Source organism: Dryobates pubescens, chromosome 19 (genome assembly GCF_014839835.1).
Source record: "Dryobates pubescens isolate bDryPub1 chromosome 19, bDryPub1.pri, whole genome shotgun sequence".
NCBI classification, from domain to species: domain Eukaryota; kingdom Metazoa; phylum Chordata; class Aves; order Piciformes; family Picidae; genus Dryobates; species Dryobates pubescens.
This window is the reverse complement of record NC_071630.1, coordinates 20385345-20410790: the sequence shown is the minus strand read 5'-3', so window position 1 is coordinate 20410790 and position 25446 is coordinate 20385345. Positions and strand designations below refer to the sequence as shown.

At 42.9% G+C, this 25446-nt stretch overlaps 1 protein-coding gene across 1 annotated transcript; it reads right to left on the bottom strand.

The window, feature by feature from the left end:
• Window positions 1-1537: 1537 nt before the first annotated feature.
• RBL2 (RB transcriptional corepressor like 2) lies at window positions 1538-24692 on the bottom strand. The gene is made up of 22 exons (XM_009903746.2): window positions 24408-24692; window positions 22986-23116; window positions 21672-21872; window positions 19003-19067; window positions 15057-15185; window positions 14016-14176; window positions 13844-13908; window positions 12940-13126; window positions 10988-11154; window positions 10219-10328; window positions 9261-9364; window positions 8822-8959; window positions 8246-8410; window positions 7600-7711; window positions 6699-6971; window positions 5980-6254; window positions 5250-5426; window positions 5027-5098; window positions 4525-4642; window positions 3276-3478; window positions 2703-2867; window positions 1538-1968 (listed from the first exon to the last, which is right to left on the bottom strand). Exons 1-22 carry the CDS (start codon window positions 24603-24605, stop codon window positions 1798-1800), a joined length of 3387 nt encoding a protein of 1128 aa, XP_009902048.2. The 5' UTR covers window positions 24606-24692; the 3' UTR covers window positions 1538-1797.
• Between the last annotated feature and the right edge of the window lie 754 nt (window positions 24693-25446).

Below are 25446 nucleotides of genomic sequence, written 5' to 3'. Positions count from 1 at the left end.
CACACAGCTGCCTTACGGGCCCCAGCTGGACGTACAGTAATTATGATACTTTCCTTTTGCAGGCACAGCTCAAGGCCAGTGTGTGAGAGCTGCAGGCTATTTTTAGCTGTGCCCATAGGATGCCTTTCCCCCCACCCCCACAGAAACATGAAATGGTGAGTTTATAAATTCTTCATTTAAAAATACAGGTGCAGTACTCTCATACAAAGTAACATAACTGGGGGCACGGCCACAAGAACTGACATCCTTATAAATATTGTTACAGAACAGCTACAGTTTCTCAACTTCTGCCTTTTTATTATGCAGGTAAGAATGAAAGATGGTTTTATTTTACTTCAGTTTTTACAGTGCAATTAGGTCTTAAAATTTTCCCATTATTCAGAGGAGTAGGAATGACTGAAAATGTGGAGCTTATAACTTTTGCTTCCTTTAGTTATAAAAACTGAAATCCGAGTGTGCTACACTTGACATAAACAGCACCCCTGGCCCCAGCTGTGCTGTGACATGGAGTGAAGTGGTGCTCTGTACAGGTGGTTTCTGTGTTCAGTGCTTTCCTAATGTGTATTTGAGCTATTTTCAAGGAAAACTGTGCACCACCACTATGCACCACTTCCTTATCCTGTTAGTAGGGAAGAGATTTCTCCCAGGCAGCCTGATTTAGTCCATTGTAAAGCCCCCGCCAAGCCTTGTCCTTTATAAACATAAAGCATAGTACATTTGGAGAGATGGACACCACTGTCCTTCCAATGGCTAAGTGAGGTGGCCCCTTCCTGACTCTCAATTCATCTGATAAAACATTACAAGCCTATAAAATTCCTTGAAAAAAAGCAAACATCCCAAGCTTCCTGCATCCATACTGCATACACATCAAGTCAGAATGAATTCTTAATGCCATTTGCTGAAGAGGGGAGCTATGGGATGTCAATTGGAAAATAAATACAAAAGTCAAATTGCTTTAATACAGAATAAGAGCTCAAGTCAGCCTTTGAAAAAAATATTCACATTTAGAAAGTGCCATTGCAAATATACAGCAAAACCTAATCTGCCTCAAAACTGATGCGTCACAGCCCTATCGAAAGTGCCACCCTGGAACGTGAGTTCACGTGGAAACATTGCACAGCTAAAACCACTGGATAAACAAAACCCTCTACCTTTGTACAAGGTGCCCAAACACTGAAGTAAAACAAGGTGGCTGAACCCATGACACTGGGCACACAGAACATCCTGAATATGGAAGAAATCTGTTCAGACAGCTTCCTTGAGATTATTCCCATCTGGAATATTCCTTACAAGTCATCATTGTTGTGGAGGTCACTACTGTAAAAAGCAGGACAGGGTGGAATACAGTTCCCCTACCACAGCACTGCCCTCTGACACACGTACAGCTTTCTAAGCCAGAGATGAAAGTGGTGACACACTGCTGCAAACAGTGTGAGGATCTGGTTAGAGCAAAGGGAGTTAAACACCTGCTGCAAGGTATAAAGCTGGTAGCAGTGCCTTCTCCAAGCACAGGAAAGCTCCTCTTCTGCTTGCCAAAGTCTGGAGGTGGATCACTTGCCTTATGATGAGCTTAACCATGGGGTCAGGGTGGGTCACAGGATTTGAAGGATATCCTTAAGGTCCCAGGGCTGTGGAGGATGCTCTTCAGGCCCCTTCCTGGCAGGTACAAAGGGTCAGAGGTGGGAGGAGGTGAGCCTGGCTGAGAACACTTGCAAAGGTGTGGTGGCAGTGGGATGAGCGAAGCAGCTGGGCCCTGTGGAGCGGCAGCATGGGAATACCTGTGCTGAACCTTGGGCCTCAGTGAGAGCCTCTGTCATTTGCTACATCTTGTAGTCGTCTTATCAGAGCTGTGTGATTCTCCTGGCAGATTCGCTTAGCTGGTGCCTCAGTGCCATCTTCTAAGAGAATGCCTCGCTTCTTTGTTGGAGTTTCTCCAGTTCTAACCATGCTGTTAATTTCCTTGAGCCTCTGGAGAGGAGGAGAGGACAAAATTAGAATTACCTCTCATTATAACTTTTGCTAATTGCACTATAGCAGGATTACAAACACTTGGTCTCTGGACAAAGTGTGTCCTGGGTCAGACAAACCTTGCAGTCCCTGTGCTGGTCTTTCCATTACTGGAGTAGGCCAGAGCCTTACTCAAAGTCAGGCCAGCTTCTGTCAATGCATGTATTGCTGAGAGGCCTTCCAGTCACTTACAACTGTGATCTCACAGCACAAGTGCAACAATTCCTATCCAGAATGAAGATGGTTCTCAGGGAGGATTCCTGCTTCACTTCTGGTGACCAGAGGACAGAATTCAGCCTGTGGCATGCTCACCTGGTAAGGCTTTTCATGCTGAGAGCCGTTTGGAGGATTTTTTTTTACACCCCCAGGTAGATAAGAGCATGCATTGTACTTCATGTTCTCTTTGCACACTCGCTGGAGCAAGCAAGCTGCTCCCTGAAAGCAAAGCACACCACTGCCATGCCTCCTGTGGCTTTTGTGCGTGTCAGCACAAAAAGTGACTTCTCAAAAGTACACAAGCAGCTTGGACAAGTCACTGCTTTGCAGCAGCTTAGACACCTGCTCTGACAGCTTGAAGTGTTCTGTGAGAAAGTACATGCTAGACAATATAAACAGAGAGGCTGTTGCACAACGTTTGGGCAGTGCGATTAGAGAAAGCAGAAGGAAGGATTACAACTGCAACTCTCAAGTCTCACCTTAGATGGGCTGCTGCTGAAGTAATAGAAGATCTTCTCTCGTGGAGAGAGAGCAGACTCATTTTTGTGTGGTGAGATGTAGATGGGGTGATTCTGGGACAGCTGCACTCTGCGGGGGGAACTGATCCTTACAAAGGGGTAGGGTGAGAGCGGAGGAGAGTCAGCCTGCTTGAGAGAAAAGGGAAATCACCCATGAGTTGGTGCCTGATCTCAGATGTTACTGCAGTAAAGCTTCTGGGAGCTGTCAACTTAAACAGTTCACCATACGTATCTGAACAGACACAAAGGCTTTGTCATGCTACTAGGCCAGATGAGTAGTTTTTTACTTTTCCAGCCCTGTCTGAGACTGACAGATGATATTGCTCAGTGCTGTGTATTTCATAAAGGAGGAAACAGCAAATAGGCATCATAATTACTTTGTATTCTAGCAGCAGAGGATGTCCTCAAGGAGCAGTGTCATTAAGAATGTAGTCCTTAGTATTTGCTTACAATTGAGTTTGGCTATGAGCACTTACTGCATGTACAGTAAAAAAAACTACTTCCTAGTGAGAAGCAGCACAGAAGGTAACTTACTGCATTTAAAGTGTACTTCAGGGCAAACTCTTTAATCTGCTCAATGTAGATGTTGTTGTAGAACTGTATGAGGTCCCCTCGCTCCTCCTCCTCTGTGTCGCTGTTGGGGCCGGTGAGTCGGGTTGGGGTGGGGGGTGCGCTGTTGGGGTGGGGCACAGGCAGGGTGCTGCTGGAGCGCATCACTGGGCTGGAGTCTCGGCTGGCTGCAAGATGAGAGCAGGCTCTGCCTTAGCCACAGCTGTTCAGTGCACCTCAGTGCCTCAGGTCCCAGACACTCGCTGCTACAGAAATACCTTTCAGATACGCTAATGGCTGTTACCACTGCCCTGGTATCAATATTGGCCAGGAGAGTGTTGTTTCCTTAGCACCCTCCCTTACCAAAAGCAGCACATTGACAGCCACAGCACACTGCTGAGGCCCTGTGCAGAAACACTTCTGCTTCTTGACCTCTGCTTGCATAAACTGCAAGTGGCTGCTCTGTGTGAACCGAGTTCCATCACAGTGTCAACAGAGCTGAGGCTCCCTTTTCAGGCGTTTGTGCTATACTTCAACAGCAGCACCTTCCTGGTGCCAGCTGGCACCGTTTCACACCAGGAAAGATAGTCTTTTTTAGCCGGTAGCAGAAACATTTAGCTTGGCAACACTTCCCGATGCTTTAATCGGGGAAGTTGCAAAATTCCTATTTGTTTGTCCTGCCCTCCCTGCCACCTCTCCATGACAGAAGACATTTGTACCTACAGCTGAGTCCAGTTATTAAGTACCTTGAGAACTGGTGGCAGGAATATACAGAATCTGCTGTTTGACAAGTTAATTCAAGGAAAACGTGTCAGTTCAAATACCAAGGAAAGACTCTGCAGAGATGTCAGCTATGCTGAAATAGATGCCGTGAGTGGCTGGCTTGTTTCTGTCTCTAAAGACAGCCAGCTACCGCAGCTCTGTCATTGTGGTAAGAGAGTAACTGCGAAGACGGGCTAGCACTGACTTCCTCTCATCATACAAACTCCAAGAGCTCAGGCCACTCATCATGGTCACCTGGTAAGTGTGTGTGGTGACAGACTCAAAACTGTCACAGTGGATGTAACATTCAGCCCGAGTCACAGCAACTCTTACATGTTACTGGCATATTCTTGATGGTGTCCAATTTTACTGAAGGAGGAACTGTTTAGGGCAGGGCAGCCCAAAATCTAACTCTGTGCACTGTTTTTTAGAAGTGGAATCAAAACCAAAGGTGGCATTGGAAAGCACTTACTCCTTTCTTTGTTCATCTCTTTACTTCTGTCTGTAGGTGAGCTCTGCTGGCTGCTGCTGTCAGTGCTACCAGAGCGGCAGCGGAGTCTCTTGCCCTTGATCAGGACGCTCCGGTACACCTACAGGGAGTGAGGAACCCAAAACCAGAATGATGGTGAGATGTGCAGTGACAGAGGCAGGGAAGTCTTGTTAGAAACTTCACCAGGGTTTATCACATAGCTTCTGCCAGGGGAAAACACAGCCTCCTAAGAGGAGCATTGCCCACAAGGCACTGCTGCCTCAGGTTTTAAGTAAAGGTATTTTCTATTTAAGGTATAGTTTGGCAAAGAAAGCTTTCAGTGGTGCAGGATTTTGGCTTATGACTGATGGCTTTTGAGAACAGCTCATAGTCTGCATTTATTTACTACTAGATGCTGCTTTCCAAGTGACCTATTCCCAAAATAGAACTAAGGCATTTAATTAATAAAGCAGATAGCACATTGTGTAATGCTGACTGTACTCACATGGCTCTTGGCTTGTGGCTGTGTCCGGTAGCAGCGCATGATGTTCTGAAATGACTGATCCTCCTTAGTGACCTAAGAGGAGATGAACAGAAAAGACTCAGAGTTTCTCTGTGGAGTTTTGTTTGAGAGTTACTATGGTGTTTGGTTGGCTTTGGGTTTTTGTGATCTTCAGAGTATCAAGTTTTAAAAGAAGTTTCGTAGTTCTGCTCTGTTGAAACCTTACCTTAGCCATTACATAGATGGCACACATCAGCAGCTGATCCAGGTGTCTGTCCATCATGATTTCAGGGCAGTGCACCAAGGAGTACTCAAAACATGTCCAGATCTTCTTCCGCAGCTCATCGGCTATGTCTAGCTTGACACAGAGATCTCTCAGACGGACACTAGCTAAATGATACACCTGTTGGAATGGAGACTGTGCTCAGAGCCACAGCAGCGCTGCTTTCCTTACTCACTGAAACAGCAGTTCAGACTTGCACACCCTGTAGAACTTGTGCAAATGATAAGCCCAAAGAAGAACCGAGTTGGCCCTTTTTGCTTACAGAATGGATATTCTCAGTACTGGAACTGACACTATGAAAACATTTGTGTGAAGCTTACATTCTGAGTTGTCCTGAGCATGATGCATACCCTACAGCCACCACTGTATTCAATAAACCAGAGTGCCTCAAAGGTGAATTTCTTCCTTTGAAAGAGCCTTAAAGAAACTAGAAACTGTAGTATCAGCCAGCTGACTGCATCATCTGCTTCACAACTGATGATGTGATAGCCCTGGTGATTCAGTCTACTCCTTTGCTAGTGAGAAGTTGCCCACATGTAAGGAAACACCTCTTCAGGTATGTCTGTATAACTTGGAAATGGAATGGGCTCTTATTATTAAGTATATACTGTAACAATCACTTAACTCTTATTGAGGTCAAGCCAAGCAAAGAACAGATCAGACTGAAAAGTACCTTTCTGAAGAAGAGCGCAAGTGAGCCCATCTTCCGAGGCCTGGTGGATGTGGCAGTGGTCACCTGCTGCATTTGTTTCTGCTCTCCAGGAGAGATCTGCTGAACAGTTAACTGGCCTGGCAGCTGCAGAGTTGCCCCAGTCATCTGAGTGTTCAGGGTACCAGCAAGAGTCTGGGCACTGAGAGGCTGAATGGGACCAGAGACAGCTTGGGGCTGGGTACCTACATTAACTTGGACTGGGAAGAAAGTTATTCCTCCATTTTCATTGGCAATACCTGTAAGTTAAGAAATTCAAGTTAAGAACCTCTGAGTTAAGAGCAAGTGAAGGAGGAGCAGAAATGGTGGTTGTGGTTGGCTGGAGTAAGTTTTGGTTTTGTGAAAACTTCAGTAATTGTTTTACTAGCTCCTTATGACTGCATCTAAGATATGAAATTGTTTCATCAAAATACTTTTCCTCAGCACTACACAAGAAGATACTGAAATGGAACTAAGTTTTCCATGCTAATGCAACTTCAATCCTGAGCCATTTGAGGAAGGCTGGCTCACTGAAACAACCTGAACGCAGGGTGCTGTGTGTGTTCTAACTTCTGCTCATCTGCTCCAGCAATTTTTCCCAATAAGCAACCTTTAAATGTGCTTTTTTCCTCCACTAACACACTGTTCCTCCCTCTCCACCTTCCTAACACTCTGATGGGATTTTCCAGCATCCTTTTGCTCACCTTGTACAGGAATGGTGACAGTTTGCCCATTGTTGGCTGTTACAGTGGCAGTTGCGACTGTAACCAGCGTCTGACCGGGCACCGGCGTTACTGACACGGCTTCGGGATTCATGTTCTGAACCGGCACCGTACTGACCACGGGCTGCTGGGGAACTCGCCCCGCCGTTCCGCTGTCAGAGGGACTGTCGTTATCAGCAAACAGTCTTCTCCTGGTAGGATTGGCTGTAGGAGAACTGTATCTGTCATACAGGGTAGTTGGAGAGGATGAGAGGCCTGCACCTTAGAAAAGAACACACTTGTGGTATAATCCCTGATAACGCAAATAGCTGACAGAAAGCTGAGAGCCTAAACACTTCATGCGAATCTCTTCAGGAAACATGCAGACATAAGCAGTCTTTAAAAATTAGTGGCCTACAGCTTGCTTTTAGAGATGACTTCACCTCAGATAATGATGTGTGATTTTTGTAAGCTAATGTACTATGGTTTATTGCTCCAAAGAAGTAGTTTGAGACCCCACTTAACTAAAACAGAGGCTCCTCATCTGGAATAACAAAGCAAACTCTTCCAGTGATACTGATCAAAACACAAGCAGAGTGTGTATCACTGTTACTTTAGCTATACATAGGTATAGATACAATCTGTACATAGGTATACATCCATCTATGGTGTTCATACACAAAACCTCCTGAAAAGACCCTGTCAAACCATTGTTCTGTTCACACTGAAGTAACGAATGCATTGGTTTTAGACATCAGAGCTGTGACACAAATATCGTTTACAAATGTTTGCAATTAGCTGTGCACTTACACCAAAGCAGCCTCCTTGCTGTGCACCACTTAGACTGAACAATTCAAGGCATGGTCTCAGATATCTAAGTATGTTGTGCTTATTGAAGTCTCACCTTTTCCTAGTCCTCCAGTTTCAGCACGAACCTCGTTTATCCGTCTTGGTGTCAATGGTGAACCTACAACACTGTTCCCAGCTGATCTCTCAAAATACTGAGGTGGCATTACCTAAAATGTTGATACTTTCATGAGTGGCTGGAGCACAGATTGACTAAACCACATTTTTAAAAGCTTCTGCACTATGAATTTTGAACAGCAAAACCCTATGGAAAAAAAGCCAGGAACCCTGAAAAGCTTACTGTCAGCTTAACTGCAACCCTGCAGTGCCTGCACTACTTCAGAAGATACAGGACTGTCACATCTTTCTGTGACTACAGCTAAAAGTCTGCACTTGTTAAGTTTCTTCTTGTCTAGTAATCTTTTGAAGGGTGACTGGTCCAAACCTTCCCTGCTTGTCTGTTTTGTTTACTGTTCCACTGTGTTGTGCAAGTACAGGGTAAGAATCCTTTCAGCTCCATGTTGGAGGTGTCTGTAGAGATGTGCAGAGCAGAGCACACCACACTGACCGCTCATTCTGCACTGACGACCCTGAAGGATGAAACTGAAATTTGGACAAGTAAAGCCTTTCCTCCAGGGTCTAACATCCACTCTCTACCATCTGTCTGATTAAGGACATTATGTAAAACATAACACAGCACCCACCTCTTCACAAGTAGGAACTTTGTTTTCATTTTCTCTGATTCTGTCCCACAGGATGGACTCCTGCTTCCATGCCATGCTTTCCAGGATCTGTTCTTCAATATGGTTAAGGTGTTTTACTACTTCCCGACAAAGGCCGTTCTCTGCTCTGATGAAAACCTCTATAACCTGCGAGGCAGATAACGATCAACACCATGTACCTGCTGCTTCTTACACAAAGATCTAATGGCTGGTTTTCAAGGAGGAATAGAAATATGAGAGCTGCATTATTATGACTGAATCGTATCTTGTCTTGCAGCTTTAGCAGAAGACAGGCATTTATCTCTTTCTAAACAAATATGGCAAGCACTGTTGGAGAACAGTTGATGTAGTAGGTAAAATGTGGGTGCTGGGGTACTGCTCTGTTCAGCAGCTAACAGGGCTGTGATGTTTAAATGCCCAAAATGACAGGCACCTGGGCGATACTTTTCCAACAGAGAAAGGGGTGAAGCTCAGAATCAAGGGTTCAGGTAAGGTAAGGAGATTACTTAAAAGAACACTCATGACTTGCTAAGCATTTCTAGCTACCAAACACTTTACCTTATAAAAGTGATAAACTGGAATGTCAAATATTTCAGTGATGAAGGGGAAGTTCCCAGGTGGCTTGTATGTGAAGGTAATTATCTCAAGGCAACACGCCAGCAGAGATCTGTGAAACACATCTTGCTCCAGTATTGCCTGAAAGAAAGTTGCAAGTTTTAGTGCTTAATTTACAGCACAATTACGGAACAATACAATGCTTTCTATTCTGCCTCAATGGCAAGATTATCAAGCTTAGAGAAAGTTATTTTGTAAGAGAGAACAGAATTTTTGCTCATTAAACAAATGACTTCCTGTACACTGTCTTCTATTCTGGGGTACTTATGAGCAGCTTCTCAGATTTACCCTTAAAGAGTTTTCTATTCTGCTTTACAAATGGTTTTTCTTTGCTGTAGGCCCAGCTTCAACAATGGGGTACAATTTGATTAGTTTTCCTTACAGATAAGTCAGCGTCTCCCAGTGTCTTCTTTTCATGCTCAATGATTGACTCCAAGACCTTGTAGTATAGCACCTCAGCACGCCGGAAGTGCTTACTAACAACATCTGCAGGGATTTCAAACAGAAACAATTGTGTGAAATGTAGTCAAAGAGAGGTATTCTTTGCCTTAAGCTACAGCAATACAATTCAGGGGCGCCTGTGGATTCCTGTGCAGCTGCGGCTAACATCTTTATAGGACTACTCTCCTATGCTGCCCTGACCTGTGAGTGCACAGTGTATCAGTACTGAACCCATGTTTTGATGAAAACACCATGTAGAAGAGCAATCCCTTAACACTTTGTCCTATCTGTATTTCAAGTTTAGAAAAGACACAGGAAAGTATTCCTGTATGGATCCAACTTGTACAGTGCAACTAAAAACTGACACAACTATGCTGACAAAAACAGATTAAGGCCCTAGTAAGGAACAAGGTCAAGAGCATCTTCCTTATTTTTTAATCCATCTTTGCAGACTGTGACAACAGTGCAAATAACGTTTGGTGTTTATACTGACAGGATTTTAATAGCTGTACTAATCCATCCTTGTGTGTTAGGCAACATTGCTGTGGGGTCTTTGAAGACCCCAGACACTCAGGTTTTTCATTACTGTCCCAGAAATCCATGCCATCCCTATTATTCTTCTAGTTAAGAGAAAAAATGGTACCCTTAGGCATGCTTTTAGTTTCACTCCTGTAGAAATGAAAGTGTCATCAAATTCCAGTTATGTAAGCTAAGGCTGATTATAAAATTGTATGCAGGATTGAAATTTGCCATAAATACCTTAAGAATACAGGAAAAGACAAAAGTAACAAGAAAGAGTGCTAAAGCATAACCTGCAAGTAAAACTAAGTTAATTCCAAGAGCTCAGTGTGCTGACAGGCACTTTCATTGGTAATGTGTGTAAGCAAAATGTTTCCCACCTTTGGAAAAGTTACTGAACTCTCCTTCAGCCTGCATGCTCTGGCAGTACACTTCAGACATGTCTTTTATCCTGTTGGCAATAGATTGAGAAGGATCTCTGGAACAAGCCCTGAAAACAGGAACCAAACATTTTCAATGCACTCTTCTAATTGAGGCAAAAATAAAAATCTACAACTACTTCTCTAATGTGATGAAAGCACAGAACTGTAACTCTCCTGTACAGCAGCACCACATCCCCACCAACATCTGCCTATCTCAGTGTGTACTGCAGAATGGCCGCAGCACACTGTTCTTGTATGCACTGCAGTAAAGATGCACAAGGTCTCACGATCAGGGAGAAATGCTGAAACACTTTTCTGTATGATAAAATGGTTTTAAAATATTTTGTACCTGAAGCAAGAGTCTATTTGTATAGAGAACATGTTTTATTTCGCTTCTCCTGCAGTACGGAGTAATTTGCTAGACAGAGATTTGTTCACTGTGGGAAGCAGCATCTTGAACATTTTGTATTGCCAGTTTGCTGCAAGAGCAGCTCAGAACTGTTGGGTTTTAAATGCTGTTATGTTCTTACAGCCATTGTTTAAGGACAAATGTGTCTACATAAACAGAACAAAGTCTTCTGAAAGTTAAATGTCTGTCTGGATCCTAATTTACTCCAGAGCCTTTCAAGACTGACCCACATTTTAAGTTACACTGTTTAGCATTAATATTTATTATTAAAACTAGTTAAAAATAAAATGATTTGGTTAATTGAAAATAAAAACTTACCTGAGGATTTGCTCCAGGTTTTCACTGGGGGCATTCTTCAGTCCTGCCAGCATTGTGTGAAGGCGGCTCAGACTGTATGTTGCAGTGGAAACCGGTGTCACGTAGGGGTTGCTTTCTTTGATGTACTTGCGGCCAGTAAGTGGGGTTGTAATCCTAAGTGATTTGGACTAGAAAGACAAAAAGCAAGCATAAAACTGTACACAGATAAAACCTAGGTCATAATCTAGAAGTGTCAACCTGTAGAACTTTCCCCTCTGCCATGACACTAGCCTGGAAAAAAGGGCTAGGAATGCAACAACCTGAACCAGTTCCCTGTCCCAGCTGGCAGCCAGCAAGCAAAGATTGGAGGTCTGTATCAAATGTGTGAACAGAGAGGATGTGACCTTACATTGCAACACAGATCCTGGAAGTGTGAAATAAACATCTAGGCCAATCTAACAGGAAAAAAAAAAAGAAAACATCCAGCAGTGCTCTCCTATCCCTTGAGTACCAAAGGTGTGTGTAGCTCTCAGAAGTGTACTGAGCCAGGGCTTCCTTTGAGCAGCTTTAACACTTAACTTGGAAAGTCCTCCTCAATCTAACAGTCAGCATTTCAATTCATTTTTATCAGCCATCCCACCAAAATAATGTAACATTAAGCACATTAAATACAAAACCAGTGCATGGATACATGACATTTTGCAGTCTTTTTACCATGAGGCCTGGCTCTCAGTAGTGCTCCCATGTTCCCCATACACTCCCCAGAGTGATGTATTTCTGTCTCTGCACCGCATGACCATTTATCTTGGTCTCCATAGGAGCAGGAGAGGTGGTCCCCATAGCTCTGCCTCAGACTTCCCAGAGCACATGACAGAACAAAAACATTGCAGCTGCAAGCTGCTCTCTTCCAGCTCAGTGTTTCCTTTCTCCAGGAGTTAGGCACGCAGAACTGTGCCAGCAAAACTTAAAGGCTGATTGTTTCTTTAAATAGTTAATTCCTTGCTTCCGACCTGTTTGCACCAATTCTGCAGATAAGGTTATCTTTATCTTTCATCTCCAGAATGTTGAAAGCCATTAACCAACTATCACTCTAGCAACAGACCATGTAACTGTTTGAGTGATCTAGGCTGCTGTACCCTTTTTGCCCTCCGTAATCTAATTGTGCTAATACAGCTTGTATCCTGCTTTATTTGCCTTTCTTGTATCTTTCCTCCTTTAAAGCATCTTTCCATGAACATTCACTACTCTGCAATCATAGGTATACCTGTCTTGTGTTCAGAGCCACTGCCCTTTTTTCAAAAGCTACTCTGAAGTCCCACGAAGACCCTGATCATTTTATAAGTCTTCATCTCACTGTTCTGTAATGTGCAGTGATCTTTTCAAAGGCCACATTCTGTGCTATTTTATTAGTCGTATATAAAGACATGTATCCTGCTTTTAGGCAAGCAAGGTGAAGTCCATTCTCTAGTGATTTCACAACAACTGTAAATAGATGTGGTAACAACTACAGCACATCTGTTAAACAAACAAAAAAACTATGCAGAGAGCAAAGCACTGAGCAGCTTTGTTTAATTTCAAAAACCTCTGCATATGGAAGATGTGAGGGAAGAGGGAAGTTGGAGACAGGTCCAGAGGACCCCAGCAGCTGCAGGACAACTCAGCACCTGCCAGAGAACCACAGAGAACTGGCTGTTCTGTTGTGCCTGAAAATCTTCACCTACTGATTTGCCTAATCTTTAGCTAATTACCTAAGTATTTTCTCTACTGGATTGAAACAAAGAAAACCCAAATGCTTGGAGAAAATTCTGTCCAAGATAACCCAGAAATAAACAGCATATCTAATCCATGACAAAACTTGACTCTGCCCTGCTGCGTACACTCCCAGATCAGCTTCAACAATGAAGATGGCAAATTGTAGTAGTGCTTTCTCTTCGTAAGACATAGACTAACCCAACTTCTCCATACATACTCACTCTGTCAAAGTGCTGCTGCAAATTATCCTTCACTTGTACCCTTTCAGCCGTTTCCATTCCTGACGTCGTATTTAAGCACCTTGTTAGAGTGCCAATTTCTTCATCTGCATCGTCCCCAAGAAATATTCGCTCATCAAGATTTCCTACCGACAAAACATACTCCTCATAGGCCTTGTTGATGGCTTTGCTACAGCAGAAAGGAGAGACACACACCTCCTTTAGACAGTGCTTTGTTCCCCTGCTTACTCAATAAACACTGTTCTGGCCTGCTAGCAGGCTACTTCAGTACTTCCTTTAACCCTGACCTAAGCACTGGAGCTCCTTTATAGTATCTTAAACATAAGAGGGGCGAGGACACTTTCTCCCCCTTATACCCCATGGCTTTTGCCATGTACTGCAGCTACAGGAGGAATGTACCAAAACGCTGAGAACTCCTGTTTGGCTGGAAGCTTTGCAGACTTCTGCAGCGTCACATCATCATAAACTGTGTGTACCATTTTCATACCATTTAGAACAAAGTCAGTCCTACTCATAAGCACCTTGAGGTTTATAAAGATAAAAATACCATCAAACCCAACTTTTCCCTCCCACTTCCCCCTTATTCAGTGTGCTCCCATATCTTTAGCTTACAAATACTGCACTGTATACAAAAACATCCCCCAAACTGAGGAAACACAGAAATATAAGAATAAAAGCAGACATGAATTAACATCACTCCAAAGAATCATTCTTCTCTCAAATATGCCCCAGGCCATAAAGAAAAGGAACTGAAACAAAATGTGATGTATAAACACTAATAAATACACAGGCCAGCTAGCTGGTACTGCTGTTAACACAGACAGTAACACAAGTGCAGTTGTATTGCAGATCTCATGCAAACCAAACCACAACTACAGTGACTCACAAGCTATCTCCAAAGTTCCCAGGATCTAGAAATCCAGTCAAGTTCTCATCTTTTCCTTTTAGAAGCTGTAAGAGAGTTAAGAACAAAGGATGGACATTTCAGTTCTCAGAAAGGCTTTGAAGATGAGGAGTCAGGAGAATTTTTTTTCTACATAACCAAGGTATTTACCAACCTTTTTGTCAAAAAGTTTTCGAATATATGGCTTCCAAAAATGTTCCTTGATGCCTTTTGCTTCTAAAACTAATCCATAATGCAAGGAACACAGTTTTTCAATGACGCAGGGAGGATCAGGTGACACTTTGTAATCCTTGCTATGAAAGTCCTCAGGTAGACCTACAATTAAGAGTAGTCTGTTATTTAGTTTTCCAAATCCATATCCTGTTTTATTAAAATTACATACTGTGCTATGTAGTCAGGGCAGTGTGAAATTAAAACAGGAAGCTAATAATTTTCCTTGAAAGAATTATTACTTATGTAACACCCACTCCATTTGATAATATATCAAAAGTCAGTTTTGAGTCAAGAGATTCAGAAAAATCGGATGCTGAGTGATAAAAAATTAAACACATCAGTTCTAGTAGAAAAATCAAACACTTGTGCACTACAACATGTATTCAAATTAACTTGAGATAAGGGTCCCAGTTCACATCTGAACCACTACAAAGTAAATGTGATTACTGTACAGCACTGAAAAAGAAGCCTGGAAAGAATGACATCAGAAATTCAGTGGAAACTTCTCACCATCTGTTTGCATTTGTGGTTACCAAGTCCCCTACATTTCCACTCTCTTCCAAAAGAGAAGAGCAGCAATCCAGAAACGAGAGAGAAACAATCAATTTGAGCACCGGCTATTCCCAGACTGCTGCCTCACAGGAACTCCCCAGGCTGGCCGTGTCCAATACAGGCTGCATCACCATGCACTCTTCTAATCACATTAAAATGTCATTCACTGATTTTTTTTCACTTTGGAATTTCCTCCGATGGTATTTCCACAGTCAATTTTCTTCACTCACTCCATTATCGCCCAAATTCAGTCTGTCTGCTATACTACATTAACAGAATCCTAACTGTGTAGCCAGATACAGAAAATACTAATTCCCACATATTTTGAATCAGTATTATTCAACTTATTCCCTACCACACGGATTCACACTAACTTCAGCAGCCTTCAAAGTTCCTGCAGACTTTGGACACAGAGCTTTTTTCAACATACCTTTAAAATTAGGATTCAGAAGTTCTTTGCGGTTAGGACATTGGAGAGCATTTCCATACACAAGATCCAAAGCACATAACAAGAGATGGTAGGAATTGACCAAGTCATCGCTGATCATGGGAAAATTACCTTCAAGATTAGAAAGACATAAGGCATTAGTTAAAATTCTTTCAACCATGAAACTGTTGATATTTGTATTACTATCAATAGTGGAGGTTTGGAAACACAGGCTTTGCTAACTCTTAAGTTTATCTGGACAGAATGCAGGTTTTAAACCAGACACAGTACAAGACACCAACTGGAGTAGTAAAACATGGTTTCAGGAAGAGCAGCAGTTGTGTAGGGCCTCAAATATACCATGCTGCTTTGAAAACAAACCTATCAAAATGCTGCTGGATCACAGACACCCTCATTCACAGCAGTCTGGTTAATCAGTGCATAAATGACCTGAAGCAGCACAAATTGTACAACACAGACTGCCCCCAGGAAGAAAAATGTTGTTCTCTGGCAACAGAAGCACCACTGCCTGGCTGTGTTACGTCTCTCAGCAGATTCCTATCCCATCTGCAGACTCTGGTTCTAAAAGCACGTAAGGGGGAATGAAGAGGTTCCAACTGGTACTCCCCTTCTCCCCAGGTCCACATTGATCAAGTGTTGCAAAAAACTTCAACTTCTACTGGGCTAGAACCAAGCGTTCAGAAAAAACAGCACTGCTGCCCCCTCCTTCCATTGCCCCTGTTCATCTCAGAGTCAGGAGATTGTTTTTCTTTACCAGACCATTTTCTTTACAAAAATTGTGATGTGGACATGTTCATTATAAACAGTAAGGAATTTACCTTCCATTCTCTTGTGCTTCACAAGAGATAAAATGCATGACCTGGTTTCAGATGTAGCTTTATGAAATAAAGCTCAAGTATTTTCTATTTATCATCTTCCTGTAAGGAGGAATCCTTGTGACTTCTTTGTTCTTTTGTCACCTTTCACAAAGACAAGATTGAGATTCCTCACTCCCTACTGAACTCATTTAGGTTTATGACATGTGTTTAAGAGGAATGGTCAGAGTCAAAAAAAGCCTTGTAAAATAAATGATACCATTAATTAATACTGTAAACCACAATGCCATGAATTTACATGCACAGCATGATCTTGGATGATCTTCTTCAATGTTTGTTATGACTCATCCACTCCTCTTTTTATTTATTTAGGTAAGCTCCAAAGCACTTAGCTGAACCCACTATGAAACCCAAATTTAAATCTTTGAAGAAATCTCTCCTACAGTAATCAACTCACTTTTCTGTTTCTGTGTTTGCTAAAAGAAAGACCTTTTCAAGGCAGAATTTAAATGGAGCGATTTAAAATAACAAAGCCCACCTGACATTTGAATTACCATATGCATCACTTATTCCCAAATCATAACTTTCACAGCAAAGCAGTAGAGGTCCTGAATACCACAGCAGTGTTAACCAATAAAAGTCTTAAAGTAGTAATGGTCAGAACATGGCAATCCTTCCTGTCATCACAGTCAAAACCAGAAGCAATTTTGAAGTGCCAGTAGTTTCATACAAATTGTCAGTAACATTTCAAACAAGAGTTTGTTACTCCCTGTCACACTCTCATACCAAATAATTAAAGCAGGCCATCTCAGTGCAGCAGACATTATTTTTGACATTTCCATTTGAAAGAGAAAAAAGTCAAGACAGGTTAAGATAAATCCTTACAAGCAGTATGTCAGTGTTGCTGAACAAAGTCGCTATCTCACTTGGCAGACCGTACCAGAGGCAGGAACAAGACCTTTCTGCATTTGTGAAACCAAAGGCAATGATCTTCAGGCTTGCAGAAATATCAGAGACAAGCCTGAACTTGCCACTGATGTGTGGTTGCCATGATAAGGATTACTGTGAACCCTCAAAACACAGCAAGCAGAACTTAATGTGAACGCTTAGTGCTTTAAGTGGCCAACATTTCACTTTTGTGCCGCCACACTTCAGTTAAAGTTCACCAGTACTTATCTGCTAATGTCACAGCTTGTAATTACTGTTCATTTTGCTTTTTCTTGTACAACTGGCTGTGTTACCAACATGGTATTCTCTGTGAAGTTAATTTCTGTCTGAAGGTTATTGCTAATTAGCATACAATTTATTGATGAAACAGTTATGCAAACACGGTAAGCAGTAACTCAGCAACAAGAAGACTCAAAATCCCTTTGCCCCTTTTCTCAACTGTCTGATCTATCCACAGATGTGAGGATCTTAGAGAAGAAAAAAACCTGATTTTTCAGACTGACCTACTTACTCTCTCAGCTGCCTAACTGTGCTAAAGAAGTAAAGTCCTGACTGAGTGGAAATAAAGTACAGTACTAACTCTTCTCTGAACTCAGTAGAAGATGAAGAGGCATTTCATACTACTTGAGAGAGCTATTCTGGACTGAACAAGAAGGATGGAAAGCGTACTGTGTTTCAGGGCTGTAAGCAATGTACTTGTTGAGGAAAGTCTTCTCTTCCCTCAGTAAAGTGGAATTTGCAGGTTATTTGAAAAAGGCATCTAGACAACCTACAATGATTAGCACGTTAGTCCTGCAACACCACACACCCTTCTGTATCTCTGTACAAAGATCTGACAGGGAGGTACAGTCACACTGTCAGGAACACTTCCAAATTGGAGCTACTGGCATCCTGTGCAACATGGTACAGTGTAAAAAGAAAAGCTGATCTCTATTGAACAGAACTGGTGCCAGACAATTCAATATTGTGACAGCCTTCTCTGTCCTACCCTCAAAAGCAGCCAATTAAGGAAATCACAGCACACTGTAGCAATCTTCACTCTGATGCACTTCTAAATTAGAAAAAACACCGCCTCTCCCTGACACCCCAAACCCCAAACAAAATTCCTTTTCCCCCTTTCCTTATAGAAGTTAAACTATTACTTATCTTCTACTGTAAGTTTTCTTACGAAGAAATGCAAAAAAAAATCATCTCTGGAAATTATCAATGGATCTGAATCTACAAAGGCATTCTTTTGGTGAGGAGTATAAATTTTGTCTTTATTTTCCTCAAAACACTGTCTTACACAGAGTTCCCAAGCAGTACTTGAATAAAGCCCTCTCTATGCAGAAACTCTTAAGACTCAAGTTCGGTGAGGAAAGACTTCAGACCAAATGTGATGACTGAACAATGTAAGCCTATGAATGGATTTAATCCTGTTGCCTCCTGGAGCTTTTTCTCCCACCAGTCAGTATGAAGAGAATGGCTGAAATCTTCTATTAGCTGTAAGGCTGCTCTTACAATAAAGGTTACCTGTACACTGCAGTATGTTGTCTGTTCATGGCATTATTTCAGCAGAAGCATTAACAGAGGATCCCTTTAAGTGTTCCACAGCAATGTGAGCCTTTGAGACAGTCAGCCATTTATATACACAGTGCTATGTCCAAGACAGAAGGGGAAATGAAAGGCATCCGCAGGCCTATTCAGCAACATGTATGATTATATGACACAGCTGGTGGATGTTCATATTTTAGACAGCAACGTGGCAAAAAGGCAATTAAAAGAATAAGAATGCTAATTGTGAAAAATATTTACACCTACAATTCTATTCTTTAGACATAAACATACTTCTTAATTACAGTGACATCTAAATATTAATTCACTAGAATGCTAAGCTACTTTTTTTCTTAGAATTGCATCATAAATCTTCACAACACTAGAAACTTTGTAAAAATACTTCCCATTACAGCTAACAAACTACTTGGACATACAGCTCACCATCCACAGGTGGTAAAACATACAGCTGGAGAAGTTAAAGCAGAATATGTTCCTTCAGGCTGTTCTGAGGGGACGCTTTCCCTAAAGGCATTTCTGAACTCAGAAGCACCCACAACTCCTCAGTGTTTAAAGGGCTTATAAAGGATAATGCCTAACAAAACCAGGTTTGCCACTTTCAAATCTCTTACCTTTTGCATGAACGAACAGCACCCAACAAAACTGGAAAACATCACCCACGGTACACGGCTGTCGCCTTTTGGGGAAAAATACGAGAAGAGACCCAGTAAGGTCAATGAATTAAGGCTGGTAGAGAATCAGGTAAAACATCATACGACAGTCACTCACTACAAAACAAAATCTTCAACTCTTCCCACAAAGCCAGATTTAAGGTAACAAAGCAAACTGCGCATCGGTGCAGTGCAGGCAGAGTTGAACCCCTCACAGTCTGTAGGTACCAGAGCAGAACAACACAGCAGACTCCACCAGAAACATGCCAAGACTTGAGCAGAAAGTCACTGTAACTTTGATGTAAACATAGCTGGCTTAAATGTGTGAAGGCAAAATTGTGATCTTAGTTCCAAAGAACAGGTAGCTACTCAAATTTAAAATTTACAGATAACGTTATTTCTGCTTTTTCATACAAGAAATGGTACACACAGCCAACTAGCCAGGGCTAAAACTGCTTCCCCATGAGCATCCGGATCCACGGAAGCACGTACACAGCTTCTTGGAGGACCATGACATGATGTCATCAATATACTCAGTACAGCAAAGCCTTTCAGAAATGTGTGTTCACAGGAGTGTAATCTATGCACCCATGTAAAGCATTTTGTATAGGGTTTTATATAGTATACAGAATCCTGAAATATGCTAAATACTTAGCAGAACCAAATTCCTTCGCTGGTCTTTGTTTAAAATGCTTTCAAATGAAATACAACTCATTTATGAGGCTCCTTCTTAAATCAAATGTTTTGCAGCTACTGAGGATGTGTTATTACTTAATACTGCCACATGCAGCATACTGGGCCATTTTTCTAAATCTCCTGTGTCCTTTCACATTTCCAGCTAGCAAGTTTGGTTTGTCGTCTTGGTAGCATTAAAAATCTTGACAAATCAACCAAATAACCCAAAGTTTGTTATTGGCTTGTTATGCCTTCCCCACTCACCCCCCTCAGAAGCCCCCCAAACCCACAGAAACTATGCTCAAGTATTTAATGAGTGGATTTAAACAAAACTAAACCAAAACCCCTCCTCTAGTGCCAAATTTTATATCGCCACAGCATCAATCCTTGTATCCATCTGACTGGAAGTGCTATTTCATGTACCACAGCTCATGCCCAGAGCAGAGTAACATTAGAGCAGCAGACATGGCACAGAGATGTGTTTTGTCCAACACAATCACATTCCTTCCATTTCTTTTTTAAGAGTGTAGTTGTCTAATTTAGATTGTAAAACATGTGTGAGCCTCAAAACCAAGCAGCATTTGCACTTTGTAAATAATCTTTATCAGGTATCTAGAGGTGTTGCTTGCTCTGCATGCTTGCATTCAGTACTGTTTATTGCTTTCAGTAGTAGTTAAGTTGGAAATTCTTTCATGCAGGCCAAATTAATTCATGGTGAGGTCATATTCTTTTCTGTTTTTCCAGCAGCTTGTTCATCTTTAGTCTTTTATTTTCTTATTTAGCTACTCTAACAGAGAAAACTTCACAGTTTTTTTAAGTTGAAAGGTTTTAAGCATCAGAATTAATAAACATTTCACACAGAAACCACAAAGTGTCATCTCTGAACAGAATGTTTATAAAGTTACTTCACATTTTGCCAGCCAAATTAACAAACTAGCAGGGTTTATTCTTCTGATCAGACACCTGTATATGCAGGATACTTAAACATTATCTGGAAACATCCATTTCAGTATGTAACTCTACTCCATCTACAGTCTAATTCTCATTTACTCACCTTTTGCACTCTCCAACAAAATCATTTAGGCATAGTTCTGCTTTTTATTGTAGATTCAAAAACATGTGGTTAAAAATGCCACTAAATGATCCTCACAGGAAGATCGAGATGTAAAAAAAATAAATGCCAAAGCACCCAACTAAGAAACAGCCTGAAAACGTTTAAAAAGTACAAAAAGAAGAGACAAAAAATCCCCCAAAACCAAAGGACACCAAAACAAGCAAAACCAAAACAAAACACCCAAAAATCCAGCAGAAAAAACAACTCCATAAAAGCAACAAAACAATGGCACTTCAGTGTAGCGAAGACAAAAAAAAGGACTGGGAATAAATCAATCTACTAACTACTAGAAGAAACCACAGGCTATGCAACAACAGATGAAATCTTGTTAAGATCAGAACAACCAGGAAAAAAGGCTAGCACTTCATTTTCACAGCATGCTGAATATGAACACTGAAAAGGAAACAAAGCTTCTACTATAAAGCAGAGGATCCAGAAGATCCAAGTCTACGAAGAAAATGTTGGGAATTACTTGGCAAAGAAAGAGGCCAAGTAGTTCTATGAGCTACTGCAGCAACACAGATTGCTCAACAATCAAGTTTTTCCAGCCTCTCCCATCTTAAATATATTAACATTGGTCTTGTCTACAGGCTCATTTTAATCAGTCCTCCTTTCTCCAGCACCCGTATCACAGAAACGTAGCAGTTTTGAGACTTCCTTCTCTCAGATATGACAAACTGAACAAGAGAATTGAAAAGGACAGTGCAGCAGGAGAAACAGACCAGCTCTGATATTATAAAGATCTGCTATGAAAACATAAAAATACAACTAAACCAAGCAGCTTCATTACACATCACAACAGTAATACTCTAAAATTAGTTGGGAAATAACAGAAAGCTACCTCTGTTTTCTTCCTCTCTGTTGACGAGGTTGATCTTCTTGAGGGTATCTGAACATGTCCTGAAAAATGGGCTCATATTTCTTAAAAATTACTGCAGAAACAGTGAAGTTTCTCTCCAATCTCTCAGTTCGCTCCCTGAATTGGGAGGGTAGATTTGCCATGTCTTCCCACTTCTTCATCTTGTTAAAAAACTCGATCAGGCTGAAAATACCAAACGGATTAGGTCTGAAAAGGTATTTTTGCAGAAAGATGCTACCCTTTCCAACAAAAGTGCAATAACTACTCCCCAGACTACAGCTAAAATGGCTGTATTGCAAACATGACAATGTCCTCAGAGACACTCCTTCACCCATAAACCAGGATGACCTCATACAGCTCACAAATATTTTTATATCCTCAGTTGATGACCACATTAACTATATATTCACAGTTCTGGCTTTCTGTCACAAAGACACAATCAGTCAGATTACTGCAAAATCAGATTCTCTTTCTTTTTCTGATTAACTTACTAACTTAAATAAAATAAACTGAGTTCCACAATGCTGAGAAGTTTCTACAAGGTATGCAAAATCCCCTGCATTTTAGTAAATTTCACTTCATAAACTTGGGTTTCATTTATTTTTCACTCCATCTACACCTACATATTAGCCTTTGATAGCCTGAATCACAGAAACAATTTACCCACACTTCAACTCCCTGAATTTCTGATTTGGAAAGGAGCACTTGTATCGTTTCAACTTGTATTGTTTCAATAGTTAACACCCAGCTGTAAAGGAGGTGAGAGGTAGTGCATAAGGACTTTTTACTTTTTTCTTGCCGATCTGTTACATGGTTACAAAACCATCAGACTGTTAACAAATAAAGTCAAATTGTTTCACTTCACTGTTTATGGACATTGAATACAACTTTGTTCATCAGATTGTGACACCACTTTAGTTTCATAAAGGAAGAACACATGAAAAGTGAAGTCTTCTTAAAAAACAAACAAACAAACAAAAAAGGCAACAAATCGTGTGAACGTTTTCACACCAAATGAAAAATGGTCTGTCGTGTGAGAAGTTAACACTTTGCACACTCTTCAAGGATACACCTATTCCTCAGGGACTGATCTCTTTCTCATTTAAAAAAAGGCAATCTGTGATTAACCAGGGGGTTTAGAACATAAACCAAACAAAATGATGTGATTTCTCTGGCAACGAGACTCCAGCTTTAAAAGCAGGGAACAAGAAAGATGTTCAGCCTCTCTTCTCAAATTCCACATTTCATAAACTGATCAACTGCCTCCAGATTTCTAAGTGTTGAAAACTCGGTTACCTTTGCTCTGAACAGCGCAAAATCCTGGTTAAAGATACATAATTTCCCTCCGCTGTCCCTCTGCTCACAGTCGGAACCGCTTTTCTGCAGGCCACGTACAAGGCACACGCTAGCCAATGCAGGTCATTTCCCTGTGAATCAAAACATGAGGCATCGAAAAGACTTCACTGGAAAGAAAAACGCACTTTTCAGCCATGCACCTAGCACCAGTAAAAAGGACAGATTTGTGCCCTAGAGCAGTGAGGCTCAAGTAGTGACAGAATTAATTCACTGTTTTGAAGCTCTGTTGAACTGCTCTGCCTTTTTAACAAAACCAGCTAACAAACAAGTACTTAACAATAAAATCGTGTCAAAACTAAAAAAGACTTGGTTAACCAGTTACCTTCATAAAATTCACACTTCACCCATAGTTTATTTTTAGCTCTTGTCCTATGAAAATACTTTTGCCCTCTTTAGGTATTAAAAAACATTAAACAAAAAGCTGCAACCCTGGACAGAGCGAACAGTTTCAATTTTTCTCTACATTACACGACAGAGCAGTTACTCGATCTGGCACCTAAAAATTCATCTCAGCGAAACCCTTTCAAACCTTACTCTCCCTCATCGTGGTTTTCTTGGGCTACGTAGTACAGGGCCAGAGGAGCACACGCCTTCGAGCAAAACTCAAGGTGCTCGCTGCGATCCCCAGCCCGTGGCAGGCGGTTACAAGCAGCATGTGTGACAAGAGATGTTTCCAGAGCACACAGCACACCGAGCCCCAGTCCGACACACACAGACGGCTCTGGCGCCGCAGGACCGACCACCTGCCGCGACTGCGTAGTCGCCCTTGGCCCTGCAGAGAGAGCTCCTGCATCACGGGCAGAGAAGCTCGTAAAGAATCCTGGGGAGCCTTGGGCAGACGTACTTCAATCACAAGTGCCATCTTTACTTTTTAAAAGGCAGCCGGTTAAAGGCGTCTCCACAGAAAGGGAGTGCGTTAACCCTGCGTTACCGAGATAAGTGCACTACGTTTGACACCTTAAAGCTGCAAGTTGACAGACACAGCCACACGATCGCTTTTATTTTTAACACTCTTCCACCGCTGTGGCTCGGGATCACGGGTCTCCCCAGTTACACACCAGGCGAGCAGCGCACCGCGCCTTCTCACGGCCGCGGCGGGGACGTCCGTCAGCAGCCCCGCGCCGGCGGGGTGGGGGCGGGCGGAAGGTGTTCTCACGCGGCTGCAAGCTAACGCCCAGCGGCGTGAGGGACAGGCCGTCGCGCCTCAAGGGCCGTCCCCTTTCCTGCCCCCGCTTAACCCTCTCTCTCCCGTCGGACTGTCCCGCTCTGGGCTGGTAGCCTCAGTACGGGCAGTTGCCTGAACGCGACCGCTCCCCAGTAAACGCTGTCTTAACGCGGCCCTCCCGCGCCGTCGCCCCTCACCTCTAGGGTGTAGTTGAGCTTCATGCTCTGGTAGCTAAGCCAGGCCTCGGAGCGGGCACGCTCGTCCATATTAAGACTGCTACAGAGCTCCTCGTAGCGCTGGCGGGTGTCCCCCTCCTCGGCTGTTGGGGAGGGGGCGGCAGCCGCCGCCGCCCCCGCGACCCCCGACTCAGTGTCTTCCTCCTCCTCGCCCGGCATCCCGCACCCCAGCGCTAGGGGGCAGCGCCGCCGTACCTCTCACTGCGCTTGCGCCACCGCCCCGCAGGGTCGCGACGCGCGTTCGAATCCAAACACCCAGGCGCCGGGCCCCGCCCGCCCTCCGCTACGGCCTCTCATTGGGCAATGGGCGAAAGCCCGCCCCCTCCGCGCTCATGCGCACTACGCCCTTGGCGAAGCCACAGGCTTCCCCTCCCACCCTGCACTGCGGCAGCGCCCCCTACCCTGCTCCCAGAATGCAGCGGGAGGGGGCGCCGCGCGCCCGACCTCGTAGGCACGTAGACGTGACGCGCAGGGGCGCGCGCCTGTGGCCGCTTCCTCTCTGACGGTTTGACGTGGCGGAGAAGGGCAGGAAAGAGGAGGATGCTCCCAGGGCAGCAGGGGCTTCGCTCGTCTGCCTGGTAGCCGTGTCAGGAAGGAGACACCACCACTGTTACGTCGGAATTACTTACAGAGTGGTTGCTTAGGGGTAGGTGTGTGATCTTACAAGCAAACCAGAAACATCACTGCTACATCATAGCGTCCATGAGCCGGAAAGGCACTGAATTCGAGTTCTGGCAGAGACTGAAGTACAGCGCACTTACAGAAGCAACTATAAGCAACGCCATTCACGGAAGAAGTGCATGTGGTTCCACAGAAAAATTTCAATACAAACGCATAAAGTAACAGTCACGTTGTGTTTGAATTACTTTTACTTCCATCAACACTAAGTGGCTGTTCCAGTAGCTGCCAGTGAATAGGGGATACCATTTTTCTACAGGAGGAACCCTGGAAAGACAGTGACAGCTCCTAGTATAAAGGCCCTACAGAGCAGAAGAGGAGA